A 13046-nucleotide genomic window follows, 5' to 3' on the forward strand; every position below is an offset into this window, starting at 1 on the left:
TACACCCCCCACATTCCTCTATGGCGCAGGTGTAAAACAGGTTCCTCTCAGTAGGGGTGGTCGCCCGTACCCTTCCTCACACCTAATGACCTTGACTTTACCGTAACAGAGTTCCACACCCAGTGGGGTGGTGTGGGTCTTATATAGGAGTATTAAATTATAAATCTTCCCCAGGGGTTAAAAAAATCAAAGAATTTATTAATGCTTTATTAGGTAAAAATCACAAATGATGTATAAGAAGTTAATTATTATAGGTAATAATTGTAGTTATGGTTTTCCTCACTCTTATTCCTCACTCCCCTCCACCTCCCCATCCTCATCTGAGTAGAATTCTGACGTCTCCCCATCTGTGGTGAGTGGGGGGAGGTCTTGACCCCCTCCCCCTTCTCTTGGGGGTGTGGGGTGAGTTGGGTGGTTGTCTTTTGGACGAGTTTCCTTCTGCCCCACATCTGATGTGTTCTGGAAAGGATGAGGGAAATAATTTATAGGATTATATCTTTTATTTGAAAAATATTCTATTTCCTCTAAGAACGGCTAGGACATACCTCTCCCCCTGCAGGAGCGACCTTGTGTCGTCTACAGCAGGCATCAACAATTAGGCTACGTAACAGCATCTTGTTTGGGGCAGACCTCCCACGTAGAATTACTACTCTACAAATGTGGACGGGTCCTAAGAATTGCACTGAAAAAAGGAAGAGGTAAAATAGAGGTTGTACAAACTTTCTATTGTGGGAAAAAAAATAAATCTTTACCAGAAAGTGAGGGTAATACTAACCAGGCCCTTCAAGGACTTCAATCTTTCCTGTGGGTGTTTTTGGAGAGACGCCTTCCATTTGTAGGATGAGGAGGTTGGAGGTCTTCTATGGAGGTTGTGGGGTGAGAGGGGTTTTATATGGGGGTAATCCCCTTGTTAGGTAGGTTGCCTAGCTAACAAAAATATTCTCTACACCACCTATAAGAACCAACCCCTACACCTCTACAAAATGTCCTAACACAATGATGTTTCATAGGAAAATATCGTCTCGCATAAGCGAGGGCACGTTTATCATTTAATTTTAAATTAACGCTTGAAAATACATTATGTAAGTAATGTACTGTTGAAGGCAACCCCAGGTGACTCACCCTATGGACAAACATGACGCAATATAAGCCACAGGCAAGAGTAAAATCACTCTGGAGTCTGTAGCACATTCCAAACACCTTTGTTATTTTGTTAGTTTTATTAAATCCTTGAAAATAATGTCCATAAGTAACTGCCGACATTGCATAACTATCGAAAAAAAACATTCGATGTTTAACTTTATCAACATAAATAGCTACCCAATGTCCCATAGTTAATCTGCTGTGTGATGGTAATATATTAGTTATGAGGACGATAGGTTTTCTTGATGAGATATTTAAATGTTCTATCTCGTCTGCATTATAACACCCTACGTAGAGCGCTCGATCCCCTAGATTATTTTTTAAATTAATATTTATATCATAACAATTCATTATCTTTTTAAGCTCGCACGTCACATGGAACTGCCCATTGATGGATAGTACCCCGGTCATTCCCCAAACAGTAAAACCAGTCTGTTATATGTAACACCACCGCCAAATTCAAGCTCCATACGCAAGTTGCCAGATTTCTCCACAGGGAGGGAATCCTTTGTTTGAATGGTGGTTAAGTCAAAGGCAAATATTGATCTCCCCTTATTAAAAGTGTCATAGGCTAGTAGTGAATCACGCTCTAACACTAAGGTCTTCAAAGTTTCGTAATAAAGGCGGGAATAATGATTGTCGAAATCACCGCCAATTCGGTAAATTGCATTATTGTTCAAATACATAGGAATATTTTTCAGCTTTGCATTTTCAAAATATAATCCATTACCTTGGTGAAGGCCGGCGAAATAATTCATTGGTACAATTACCATGAATATTTTGTGAGGAATTACTTGCGCCCAAGGCTGATCAATTAAGAGACTAGTTTGATTCCCTGCTAGGACATATGTTTTAGAAATGGTTTTATTGAAAGTATAGGTTATGGGGTCGGGGGATGCTAACAGTGAGCTGTTTAAGGCTAGGTAAGCACTTGGGTAGGGGAACACTCGTGTTACCCACAACTTAGCATAATCCATATGCAAGCGATACTTAGAGCCATCGTCCACACTTGTATTTAGCACCCAAGCATCTGGAGAGAGCTCCAATCTTAGACGCACATCTATATTATCTAATATGTATTGGTCTAGGGTTGTTACGTCTAATAGTAGGGGAAAACACATTGACAATCCTTTACCTTTTAAATCGGACATAAATTTTTTATCCTTGGCGGTTGCCCCAGTAAAAAATGGATTAGTAAATTCGTTAGGGATTACAAAATCATTAAACCACTGGTTAAATCACCAAGAACATTTTTCCCAAAATCGATAGCAGTCGGCGTTACAGTTTTCATGAAAAATGGTATGGCTCGTCGAGCCAAGCCAGCTAAGGTTCCAAAAAAAACACCACCAGATCTGAGATAAGGCGCTTGGAATGTACGTATGTCATTCATCGCTCCCCCTCTCATCCCATGTCTCCTAGAGAGGGGGGAGAAGATCTCCCCGTAGTCTTTCTGACAGGGTGTGTAGAAAGGTACTCGCATCCCGACTCCTCTTCTTATAATAACCGATGATGCGGGTAAACACTTCTATATATATATAAATATATATATATATATATATATATATATATATATATATATATATATATATATATATATATATATTTATATATATATATATATATATATATATATATATATATATATATATATATATATATATATATATATATATATATATATATATATATATTAGTATATTTTGGTAGCAGTCTTTCCTGTAGACATATATTATTAAATATGACCGAAAAAGTAAGATTAATAATTCTAACACGAATTTTCTCAATCTTTCGTACATTTCTTTTCACTGTTGGAGGTAAATCAAAAATCAGTTCTCCAAAATTCATTTTTATTTCTAGTCTGACGCGACACGAGCGCGTTTCGTAAAACTTATTACATTTTCAAAGACTTTAGTTCACAAATACACAACTGAATAGAACTTACGCATCTCCGATTTTATATCTACATTTGAGTGAGGTGGAAGGGGTGATGTGGCATTGACACAAGACAGAACAAGAGGTGGCATTAATAGGGTATTAATTTCATCAACACAAGACAGAACAAGAGGTGGTATTAATAGGGTATTAATTTCATCAACACAAGACAGAACACGAAACAATGGGTATTGAATAGAAGTGTTTGTAGAAAGCCTATTGGTCCATATTTCTTGATGCTTCTATATTGGAGCGGAGTCTAGAGGTGGGTAGAATATAGTTGTGCAATAATTGGCTGTTGATTGCTGGTGTTGACTTCTTGATGTGTAGTGCCTCGCAAACGTCAAGCCGCCTGCTATCGCTGTATCTATCGATGATTTCTGTGTTGTTTACTAGGATTTCTCTGGCTATGGTTTGGTTGTGGGAAGAGATTATATGTTCCTTAATGGAGCCCTGTTGCTTATGCATTGTTAAACGCCTAGAAAGAGATGTTGTTGTCTTGCCTATATACTGGGTTTTTTGGAGCTTACAGTCCCCAAGAGGGCATTTAAAGTCATAGACGACGTTAGTCTCTTTTAAAGCGTTCTGTTTTGTGTCTGGAGAGTTTCTCATGAGTAGGCTGGCCGTTTTTCTGGTTTTATAGTAAATCGTCAGTTGAATCCTCTGATTTTTGTTTGTAGGGATAACGTTTCTATTAACAATATCTTTCAGGACCCTTTCCTCCGTTTTATGAGCTGTGGAAAAGAAGTTCCTGTAAAATAGTCTAATAGGGGGTATAGGTGTTGTGTTAGTTGTGTCTTCAGAGGTTGCATGGCTTTTCACTTTCCTTCTTATGATGTCTTCGACGAAACCATTGGAGAAGCCGTTATTGACTAGGACCTGCCTTACCCTGCAGAGTTCTTCGTCGACTTGCTTCCATTCTGAGCTGTGGCTTAGAGCACGGTCGACATATGCGTTAACAACACTCCTCTTGTACCTGTCTGGGCAGTCGCTGTTGGCATTTAGGCACATTCCTATGTTCGTTTCCTTAGTGTAGACTGCAGTGTGGAAACCTCCGTCCTTTTCCATGACTGTTACATCTAGAAAGGGCAGCTTCCCATCCTTTTCCATCTCGTAAGTGAAACGCAGCACGGAACTCTGCTCAAATGCCTCCTTCAGCTCCTGCAGATGTCTGACATCAGGTACCTGTGTAAAAATGTCGTCAACATACCTGCAGTATATGGCCGGTTTCAAGTTCATGTCGACTAAGACTTTTTGCTCGATGGTACCCATGTAGAAGTTTGCAAACAGGACACCTAGGGGAGAACCCATAGCAACCCCATCTACTTGCTTATACATATGCCCATCCGGGCTCAAGAAGGGTGCCTCTTTAGTACAAGCTTGGAGTAGTTTCCTCAGAATATTTTCTGGTATGTCAAGAGGAGTACAGGCTGGATAACGATACACTCTGTCGGCTATCATTCCGATTGTCTCGTCCACAGGTACGTTGGTAAACAGCGATTCTACGTCCAACGAGGCTCTTATCCCTGTGGCCCGTGTGCCCCGCAGTAAGTCAACAAATTCCTTTGGAGACTTCAGGCTGAAGGCGCAAGGAACATAAGGAGTCAGCAGGCCGTTGAGTCGCTTCGCCAGTCTGTACATGGGTGTGGGTATCTGGCTAATGATTGGCCGAAGTGGGTTTCCAGGCTTGTGTGTCTTGACATTTCCATACGCATATCCAGGTTTATATTCCCCAATGATCTTTGGCAGGTGGAGTCTGGATTTCTTGGCGTTCACAGTTTCGATCAGTTTGTTGACCTTTGCTTTTAATTCTGCTGTAGTGTCCTTCATTACCCTTTGGAACTTAGTTTGGTCAGAGAGTATGATGTTCATTTTCGCCAGATATTCGTCTTTTTTAAGAATGACATATATTGGCGACTTGTCACCTCTCCTGACAACTATCTCCTTGTTCTCACGAAGGCTTTTAGCTGCCGCTTTAAGCTCGGGGGACAGTATGGTGCTTCTGTAATTGCCTCAGTTCTTTCCTCCTTCTGCAATAAGTTCTGCTTGTAAGGTATATTTGGTAGTGACCTTCTTTTGTGTCTCGAGGTCGAATATGTCGTCCAACAGAATTTCCAACTCTACTTTCCAGGCCATCTCACTCGGTCTGGACATAACATGACAGTTTATGCCCAGATTTAGGAGAGTGACTTGGTCCTCAGTGAGGTTAATTCCTGCAAGGTTCAGGAAGCCATCTCTTGGTCGTGGAATTGCCATAGGTCCTCCATATAATGTTGTTAGTTTCTTGATAATCCTTGTTTCAGTGCTGAGGTGATGTTGGTCTGTGAGGATGTCGAGGTGTTGTTCAATGTCCTATTAATACCACCTCTTGTTCTGTCTTGTGTTGATGAAATTAATACCCTATTAATGCCACCTCTTGTTCTGTCTTGTGTTAATGCCACATCACCCCTTCCACCTCACTCAAATGTAGATATAAAATCGGAGATGCGTAAGTTCTATTCAGTTGTGTATTTGTGAACTAAAGTCTTTGAAAATGTAATAAGTTTTACGAAACGCGCTTGTGTCGCGTCAGACTAGAAATAAAAATGAATTTTGGAGAACTGATTTTTGATTTACCTCCAACAGTGAAAAGAAATGTACGAAAGATTGAGAATATTCGTTTTAGAATTATTAATCTTACTTTTTCGGTCATATTTAATAATATATATATATATATATATATATATATATATATATATATATATATATATATATATATATATATATATATATATATATATATATATATATATATATATATACATATATATATATATATATATATATATATATATATATATATATATATATATATGATATATATATATATATATATATATATAAGATATATATATATATATATATATATATATATATATATATATATATATATATATATATATATATATATATATATATATATTTATATAGATTATATTGTTATACCTTAGGGCGGACGTGTAAGACCGCCGTAACCGACCTCCCATCTTCAAAACTAACCATTCGTCCAAACTGATCTGTTATTTTAATACTTACTTTCTCCAACGTGTTAGTATTTAATGTTTTGTACACTAGGGGATGAGCCCCTTTAGAATATGAGTCATGATAATTGATTGCATCTAAGATATTTACAATTTGCCCCCTGTATCGATCCGGCTCGATGACGTCACTATAAATGAGTAAATAGTCACAACCTCCGTCATTGTCAGGGGGGAATGAGGCCACGACCTTGGAGGCTGTTGTAATGTCATCTGATTTTGCCCGATAAATGGTGTATTTGCGGCTGCTGTCAAAACCAAGTACATTAGCTATTCTGTGTTTAAATTGAAGGCTGAGAGAATATAACGAACCAGTGCCTTCATTGTTAAGAGTGGAGGCTAGTAATACTCGCTCTAAGGATTGATCATAGGTGAGGATTGGTTCTCTTTCTGAGAAGTATATTTTGAAATCACCTCTGAAACTTAGTTTCATGTCGGTGATTATTTGCCGGCTAAACTCACCCGTGATGAATGTGATGTTTCTGGATAATATGTTGGTTTTGGGGAGGAAGGTGTAAATAAGATGTTCTGGGCTTTTAGAAAGAGTTCCTCGTTTAAAAGTAGCATAGACGTCTATGCCAGACTCCCCTTCATCCTTGATGATGGCGTTAATTCGTCTGGGTAGGAGTATGTTGACTAAGGCCACTTCATGTTTAATGGAAGAGTTTAAATGTAGTGTGGGGATGGTGTTTGTAAATGCTGAACTTGTGTTGTTGTATATATCTTCTTGGTCGAGACTAGTAAGGTGTATGTAATGTTCCTCGGCCATTGTTCAGTTATGTACTGATTGGGGGGTGGGAATAAAACATTATTACTTATATTTTATTTTATTAATCTACAAAGGAAATATTACTTTTTAAAAGAACTACAACAGGGGGATTATTCCCCATAACAAATTACATATAAAGAACAGCAGCTGTTGGTGCTGCTGTCACCGCTGCTGCCGCTGCTGGAGCTGTTGGTACCGCTGACACCACTGCCACCGTTGATGGTACTGCTGCTGCTGCTGCTGCTGCCACCGCTGGAGCCGCTGTAGTTGGTGGTACTGCTGCCGCTGTAGTTGGTGGTACTGCTGCCGCTACCGTCACTGCTGCTGGAGCTGTGGTTACCGCTGACACCGCTGCCAGCGTTGATGGTACTGCTGCTGCTGCTGCTGCTGCTGCTACCGCCGCTGGAGCTGTTGGTACCGCTGACACCACTGCCACTGTCGTTGGCGGTGCTGCTGCTGCTACGGTTGCTGCTGCTACCACCGCTGTCACCACCGCCGAAGCTGCTGTAGATGGTGGTACTGCTGCTGTCGTCGCTGCTGCTGCTGTTACTGTCGGTGGTGGTGCTGCCACCTCTTCTTTTGTGGGGGGATGGTTACAGCTTTCGTTGTTTTTTCGGTGGGGAGGATAACAGGAATATTTCCTGTGACTCTCCATCGAGGATGGTATCAATACGATGATTTGAGTGGGGGTCGAAGTCAATAGTGGTTTCGATCCGTCGTTTGGCTGTGGTAGATGTTGAGGGTGGAGGTGGAGCGGCGGTGGAGGTGGAGCTGGATGAGTACTCTTGTAGATGTCTCTTCTTCCTGGGGGTAGCTGGTGGTGCTGGTGGTGTAGAACGAGAAGAGCTTCCTGGGGTGGTGGCACCCTCCCCCTCCACTGCGTCTAGGGTGATAGTAAAACTATCACCCTCTCCCCTGGGATCATCAATCGGGAGGGGTACCTTTGATGGGGTAACAGTAGTGGGACGTTTGAGGATTACCAGCTCCTTGTTATGCTTGGTTAACTCGTTATTAAGAGAAATGAGCATGGGTCCGACGTCCTTGTGCCAGTTGTCCATGCCACCATGGGAAGCCCCTAGTCCATGGGGCACCACCAACCGAAACATGGTTGGGGTTCTTACCATAAGATTGCCAACCTTTGTTAAGGCGGTTTTGAGCCAAAACAAGCGGTTTTTGGCAGTATCCAGGGTGACATTGGTGATGTAGTGGATGTCGGCGGAAGACTGCACTTGCTCCTGAGCTATAGGGTTGGACTCGAAGGGTGCTCCTGCACCGAAAGCAGAAATTAGCGCCACTATGGTGGGGCGGAAGAACAACACTGGCTCTTCGACAATGTCTTGTCCGTCGGAGGGTAGGGGAGCTATTTTCACTTCAATGTCCCCTGGGGTAGACCGATAACGTATTGTGGCCCTGTTGACATTAGTCAGACATTCACGTTCCACACGGGCGTATTTATATGTTTTCCATATCACGCTCGCCAGCCCATAGGGACGCACAACGGCGGCGGGTAAGTCGTAGACGATAACATCACCGACCCCAAAGGCGTGGGTGCCGGTGATGTCGTTGTCTATTGACTTAATGGTTGATAAAGCCATGGCGGAGGGCGGCTGAGAGGAGCAAGTCGACGTCAACTATAGTGACCTGGAGCGATGGAGGGGGCCTTTAAATACACCTGTGTCCCCACCTGGAGGGAGAGGAATGTAGGGGTGTGGGGTAGAGGCCGCCTTCCTCACCTTAAAAGCCCATAGACACTCCGCCCAGTCTCGAAGGCTGTAATCTGAACTCGATGTTGGAAGGTTAATTTTTCCATTTGCCATATCTCTGTCTGGATTTCCTGGGATGAATATTCTTCATAACGATTCACCGTTTCTCCAAATTACTTAAAAACCCGTTCTGGAGGGGCACTCAACACAAGACGGTCATAACAATCCCACAATGCATATATCAATCTACATATGTGTTCGACATACTTGTAGTACCGCTGAGTAGCAACCAACTTCTTTAATAAGGGAGATTTGTCTTCTGCAGGTGTAGCTGGAGGTGGAGTGGGTCTAGAAGCTTGCTCCATGGTGGATATGCAACTGAATATGGTGGTCTTTAAGATGGCCTTCATATAGGTCTTCAATACGGCTCCCAATGGGGTCTCCTATGGATACCCCTCCCCCCTTTTAACTGTGATCTGGCGCGATAATTACGTATGAGGGTTGGGTCTATGCCAGCCATCCTCAGTAAAACCCTTACATCCTCCTTGTCAGTTGCCCTAAATTGTCCCTTAGTAAAGGCTAGAGTTTTAATTATATCTAAAATATTTAAATTTTGTACAGGTTTTAATAAATTTCCGCGACTATCCCATATCACCTGTTGGTTGTTTTGCCCAAACATGTTCAATAATGCTTTGACATGTGGAATTTCCTCAATTGTAAAATTCACATTATTAAGTTGTCCAGACTTGGATTTTGGGGGGTGATGGTGGCTTTATGAGGAGTGTGCCCAGCAACAATTAGTTGCATATCGGGTGGAAGGATGGAATGTCCCCTTTTTTTATTTATTTTTTTTTTTTTTAAAGGCGATGCCTCCTTCACCTCATGCAGGAGGTGAAGGAGGCATTTGAGTAGAGTTCTGTGCTGCTTTTCACTTACGAGATGGAAAAGGATGGGAAGCTGCCCTTTCTAGATGTAACAGTCATGGAAAAGAGCGGAGGTTTCCACACTGCAGTCTACACTAAGGAAACGAACATAGGAATGTGCCTAAATGCCAACAGCGACTGCCCAGACAGGTACAAAAGGAGTGTTGTTAACGCATATGTCGACCGTGCTCTCAGCCACAGCTCAGAATGGAAGCAAGTCGACGAAGAACTCTGTAGGGTAAGGCAGGTCCTAGTCAACAACGGCTTCTCCAATGGTTTCGTCGAAGACATAATAAGAAGGAAAGTGAAACGCCATGCAACCTCTGAAGAGACAACTAACACAACACCTATACCCCCTATTAGACTATTTTACAGGAACTTCTTTTCCACAGCTCATAAAACGGAGGAAAGGGTCCTGAAAGATATTGTTAATAGAAACGTTATCCCTACAGACAAAAATCAGAGGATACAACTGACGATTTACTATAAAACCAGAAAAACGGCCAGCCTACTCATGAGAAACTCTCCAGACACAAAACAGAACGCTTTAAAAGAGACTAACGTCGTCTATGCCTTCAAATGCCCTCTTGGGGACTGTAAGCTCCAAAAACCCCAGTATATAGGCAAGACAACAACATCTCTTTCTAGGCGTTTAACGATGCATAAGCAACAGGGCTCCATTAAGGAACATATAATCTCTTCCCACAACCAAACCATCGCCAGAGAAATCCTAGTAAACAACACAGAAATCATCGATAGATACAGCGATAGCAGGCGGCTTGACGTTTGCGAGGCACTACACATCAAGAAGTCAACAGCCAATTAATGCACAACTATATTCTACCCACCTCAAGACTCCGCTCCAATATAGAAGCATCAAGAAATATGGACCACTAGGCTTTCTACAAACAATTCTATTCAATACCCATTGTTTCGTGTTCTGTCTTGTGTTGATGAAATTAATAGCCTATTAATACCACCTCTTGTTCTGTCTTGTGTTGATGAAAATAATAACCTATTAATGCCACCTCTTGTTCTGTCTTGTGTTAATGCCACATCACCCCTTCCACCTCACTCAAATGTAGATATAAAATCGGAGATGCGTAAGTTCTATTCAGTTGTGTATTTGTGAACTAAAGTCTTTGAAAATGTAATAAGTTTTACGAAACGCGCTCGTGTCGCGTCAGACTAGATATAAAAATGAATTTTGGAGAATTGATTTTTTATTTACCTCCAACAGTGAAAAGAAATGTACGAAAGATTGAGAAAATTCGTGTTAGAATTATTAATCTTACTTTTTCGGTCATATTTAATAACATATATATATATATATATATATATATATATATATATATATATATATATATATATATATATATATATATATATATATTTATATATATATATATATATATATATATATATATATATATCTATATATATATATATATATATATATATATATATATATATATATATATATATATATATATATATATATAATCTTTGGACAACACCCACCAGTGGGACTCGAAGAAGAAAGAACAACTACCTTCCAGTAGCTGCCATAACTAGTATGCTTTAACCCACTACACCATCAGACCCTACAAAAGAAGTAGAGAGTTCGAGATATATATACATCCCAAACATCTCCACTTCCCGAGGGCAACCAGATGAGTGTGGGGTTAGTCTGCATTTTTTGTCAAGCCACTGTCAATGTGAGAGAACTCGTGTCCAGCTTATAAGCCTATACTTGCATAAACCACAAGTGAAGATTAATAATCTTTGGACAACACCCACCAGTGGGACTCGAACCCAGAAAGCACAACTACCTTCCAGTAGCTGCCATAACTAGTATGCTTTAACCCACTACACCATCAGACCCTACAAAAGAAGTAGAAAGTTCGAGATATATATACATCCCAAACATCTCCACTTCCCGAGGGCAACCAGATGAGTGTGGGGTTAGTCTGCATTTTTCGTCAAGCCACTGTCAATGTGAGAGAACTCGTGTCCAGCTTATAAGCCTATACTTGCATAAACCACAAGTGAAGATTAATAATCTTTGGACAACACCCACCAGTGGGACTCGAACCCAGAAAGCACAACTACCTTCCAGTAGCTGCCATAACTAGTATGCTTTAACCCACTACACCATCAGACCCTACAAAAGAAGTAGAGAGTTCGAGATATATATCCATAAATAAATAAATAAATAAAGAAATAAATTACGGTCATACTTCCAGCACAGGTTCTCCTGTGTTCACCACTAGACTGTACACATGCAGTTTCTCCGCAGAAGAAGCATGTGTAACACCTATGAACGAAGAGATGTGATGAGCGCCATCCACAAATTCTACAAATATCACCAACTCGAGACATCACGATCACGCTTACCTAGAATAAATAAATAAATAAATAAATATATATATATATATATATATATATATATATATATATATATATATATATATATATATATATATATATATATATATATATATATATATATATATATATATGACAATGTCAGACCACGGAGGAAAAATGAAACAGGAATTTCCTTAAGTACTTTCGTATATTAAATACATCTTCAGAAGGTCCATATCTCTTCAGCTCCATCTTCAGAAGGACCTTCTGAAGATGTATTTAATATACGAAAGTACTTAAGGAAATTCCTGTTTCATTTTTCCTCCGTGGTCTGACATTGTCATATATATATATATATATATATATATATATATATATATATATATATATATATATATATATATATATATATATATATATATATATATATATATGTATATATATATATATATATATATATATATATATATATATATATATATATATATATATATATATATGTCGTACCTAATAGCCAGAACGCACTTCTCAGCCAACTATGCATGGCCCAATTTGCCTAATAAGCCAAGTTTTCATGAATTAATATTTTTTCGACTACCTAACCTACCTAACCTAACCTAACCTAACTTTTTCTGCTACCTAACCTAACCTAACCGATAGAGATAGGTTAGGTTAGGTTAGGTAGGGTTGGTTAGGTTCGGTCATATATCTACGTTAATTTTAACTCCAATAAAAAAAAATTGACCTCATACATAGAGAAAAGGGTTGCTTTATCATTTCATAAGAACAAAATTATAGTAAATATATTAATTCATGAAAACTTGGCTTATTAGGCAAATCGGGCCTTGAATAGTAGGCTGAGAAGTGAGTTCTGGCTACTAGGTACGACATATATATATATATATATATATATATATATATATATTTATTTATTTATTTATTTATTCTAGGTAAGCGTGATCGTGATGTCTCGAGTTGGTGATATTTGTAGAATTTGTGGATGGCACTCATCACATCTCTTCGTTCATAGGTGTTACACATGCTTCTTCTGCGGAGAAACTGCATGTGTTCAGTCTAGTGGTGAACACAGGAGAACCTGTGCTGGAGGTATGACCGTAATTTATTTCTT

At 39.6% G+C, this 13046-nt stretch overlaps 1 protein-coding gene across 1 annotated transcript; it reads right to left on the reverse strand.

The window, feature by feature from the left end:
* Positions 1–285: 285 nt before the first annotated feature.
* On the reverse strand, positions 286–9034 carry LOC138365723 (protein rtoA-like). The gene is made up of 3 exons (XM_069326213.1): positions 8892–9034; positions 7053–7497; positions 286–459 (listed from the first exon to the last, which is right to left on the reverse strand). The coding sequence occupies exons 1-3, from the start codon at positions 9032–9034 to the stop codon at positions 286–288; spliced, it is 762 nt and encodes a 253-aa protein (XP_069182314.1).
* Between the last annotated feature and the right edge of the window lie 4012 nt (positions 9035–13046).

Source organism: Procambarus clarkii, chromosome 2, assembly GCF_040958095.1.
Source record: "Procambarus clarkii isolate CNS0578487 chromosome 2, FALCON_Pclarkii_2.0, whole genome shotgun sequence".
In the NCBI taxonomy this organism is placed as follows: Eukaryota; Metazoa; Arthropoda; class Malacostraca; order Decapoda; family Cambaridae; genus Procambarus; species Procambarus clarkii.

Coding starts and splice junctions, on each gene's coding strand:
- LOC138365723 (XM_069326213.1), bottom strand. CDS start 9,034: ATGAAGGCCATCTTAAAGACCACCATATTCAGTTGCATATCCACCATG. Junction 7,498..8,891: donor GCTACTCAGCGGTACTACAA/GTATGTCGAACA, acceptor CCCCCACAAAAG/AAGAGGTGGCAGCACCACCA. Junction 460..7,052: donor ACAGCTGCTGTTCTTTATAT/GTAATTTGTTAT, acceptor CATCCTTTCCAG/AACACATCAGATGTGGGGCA.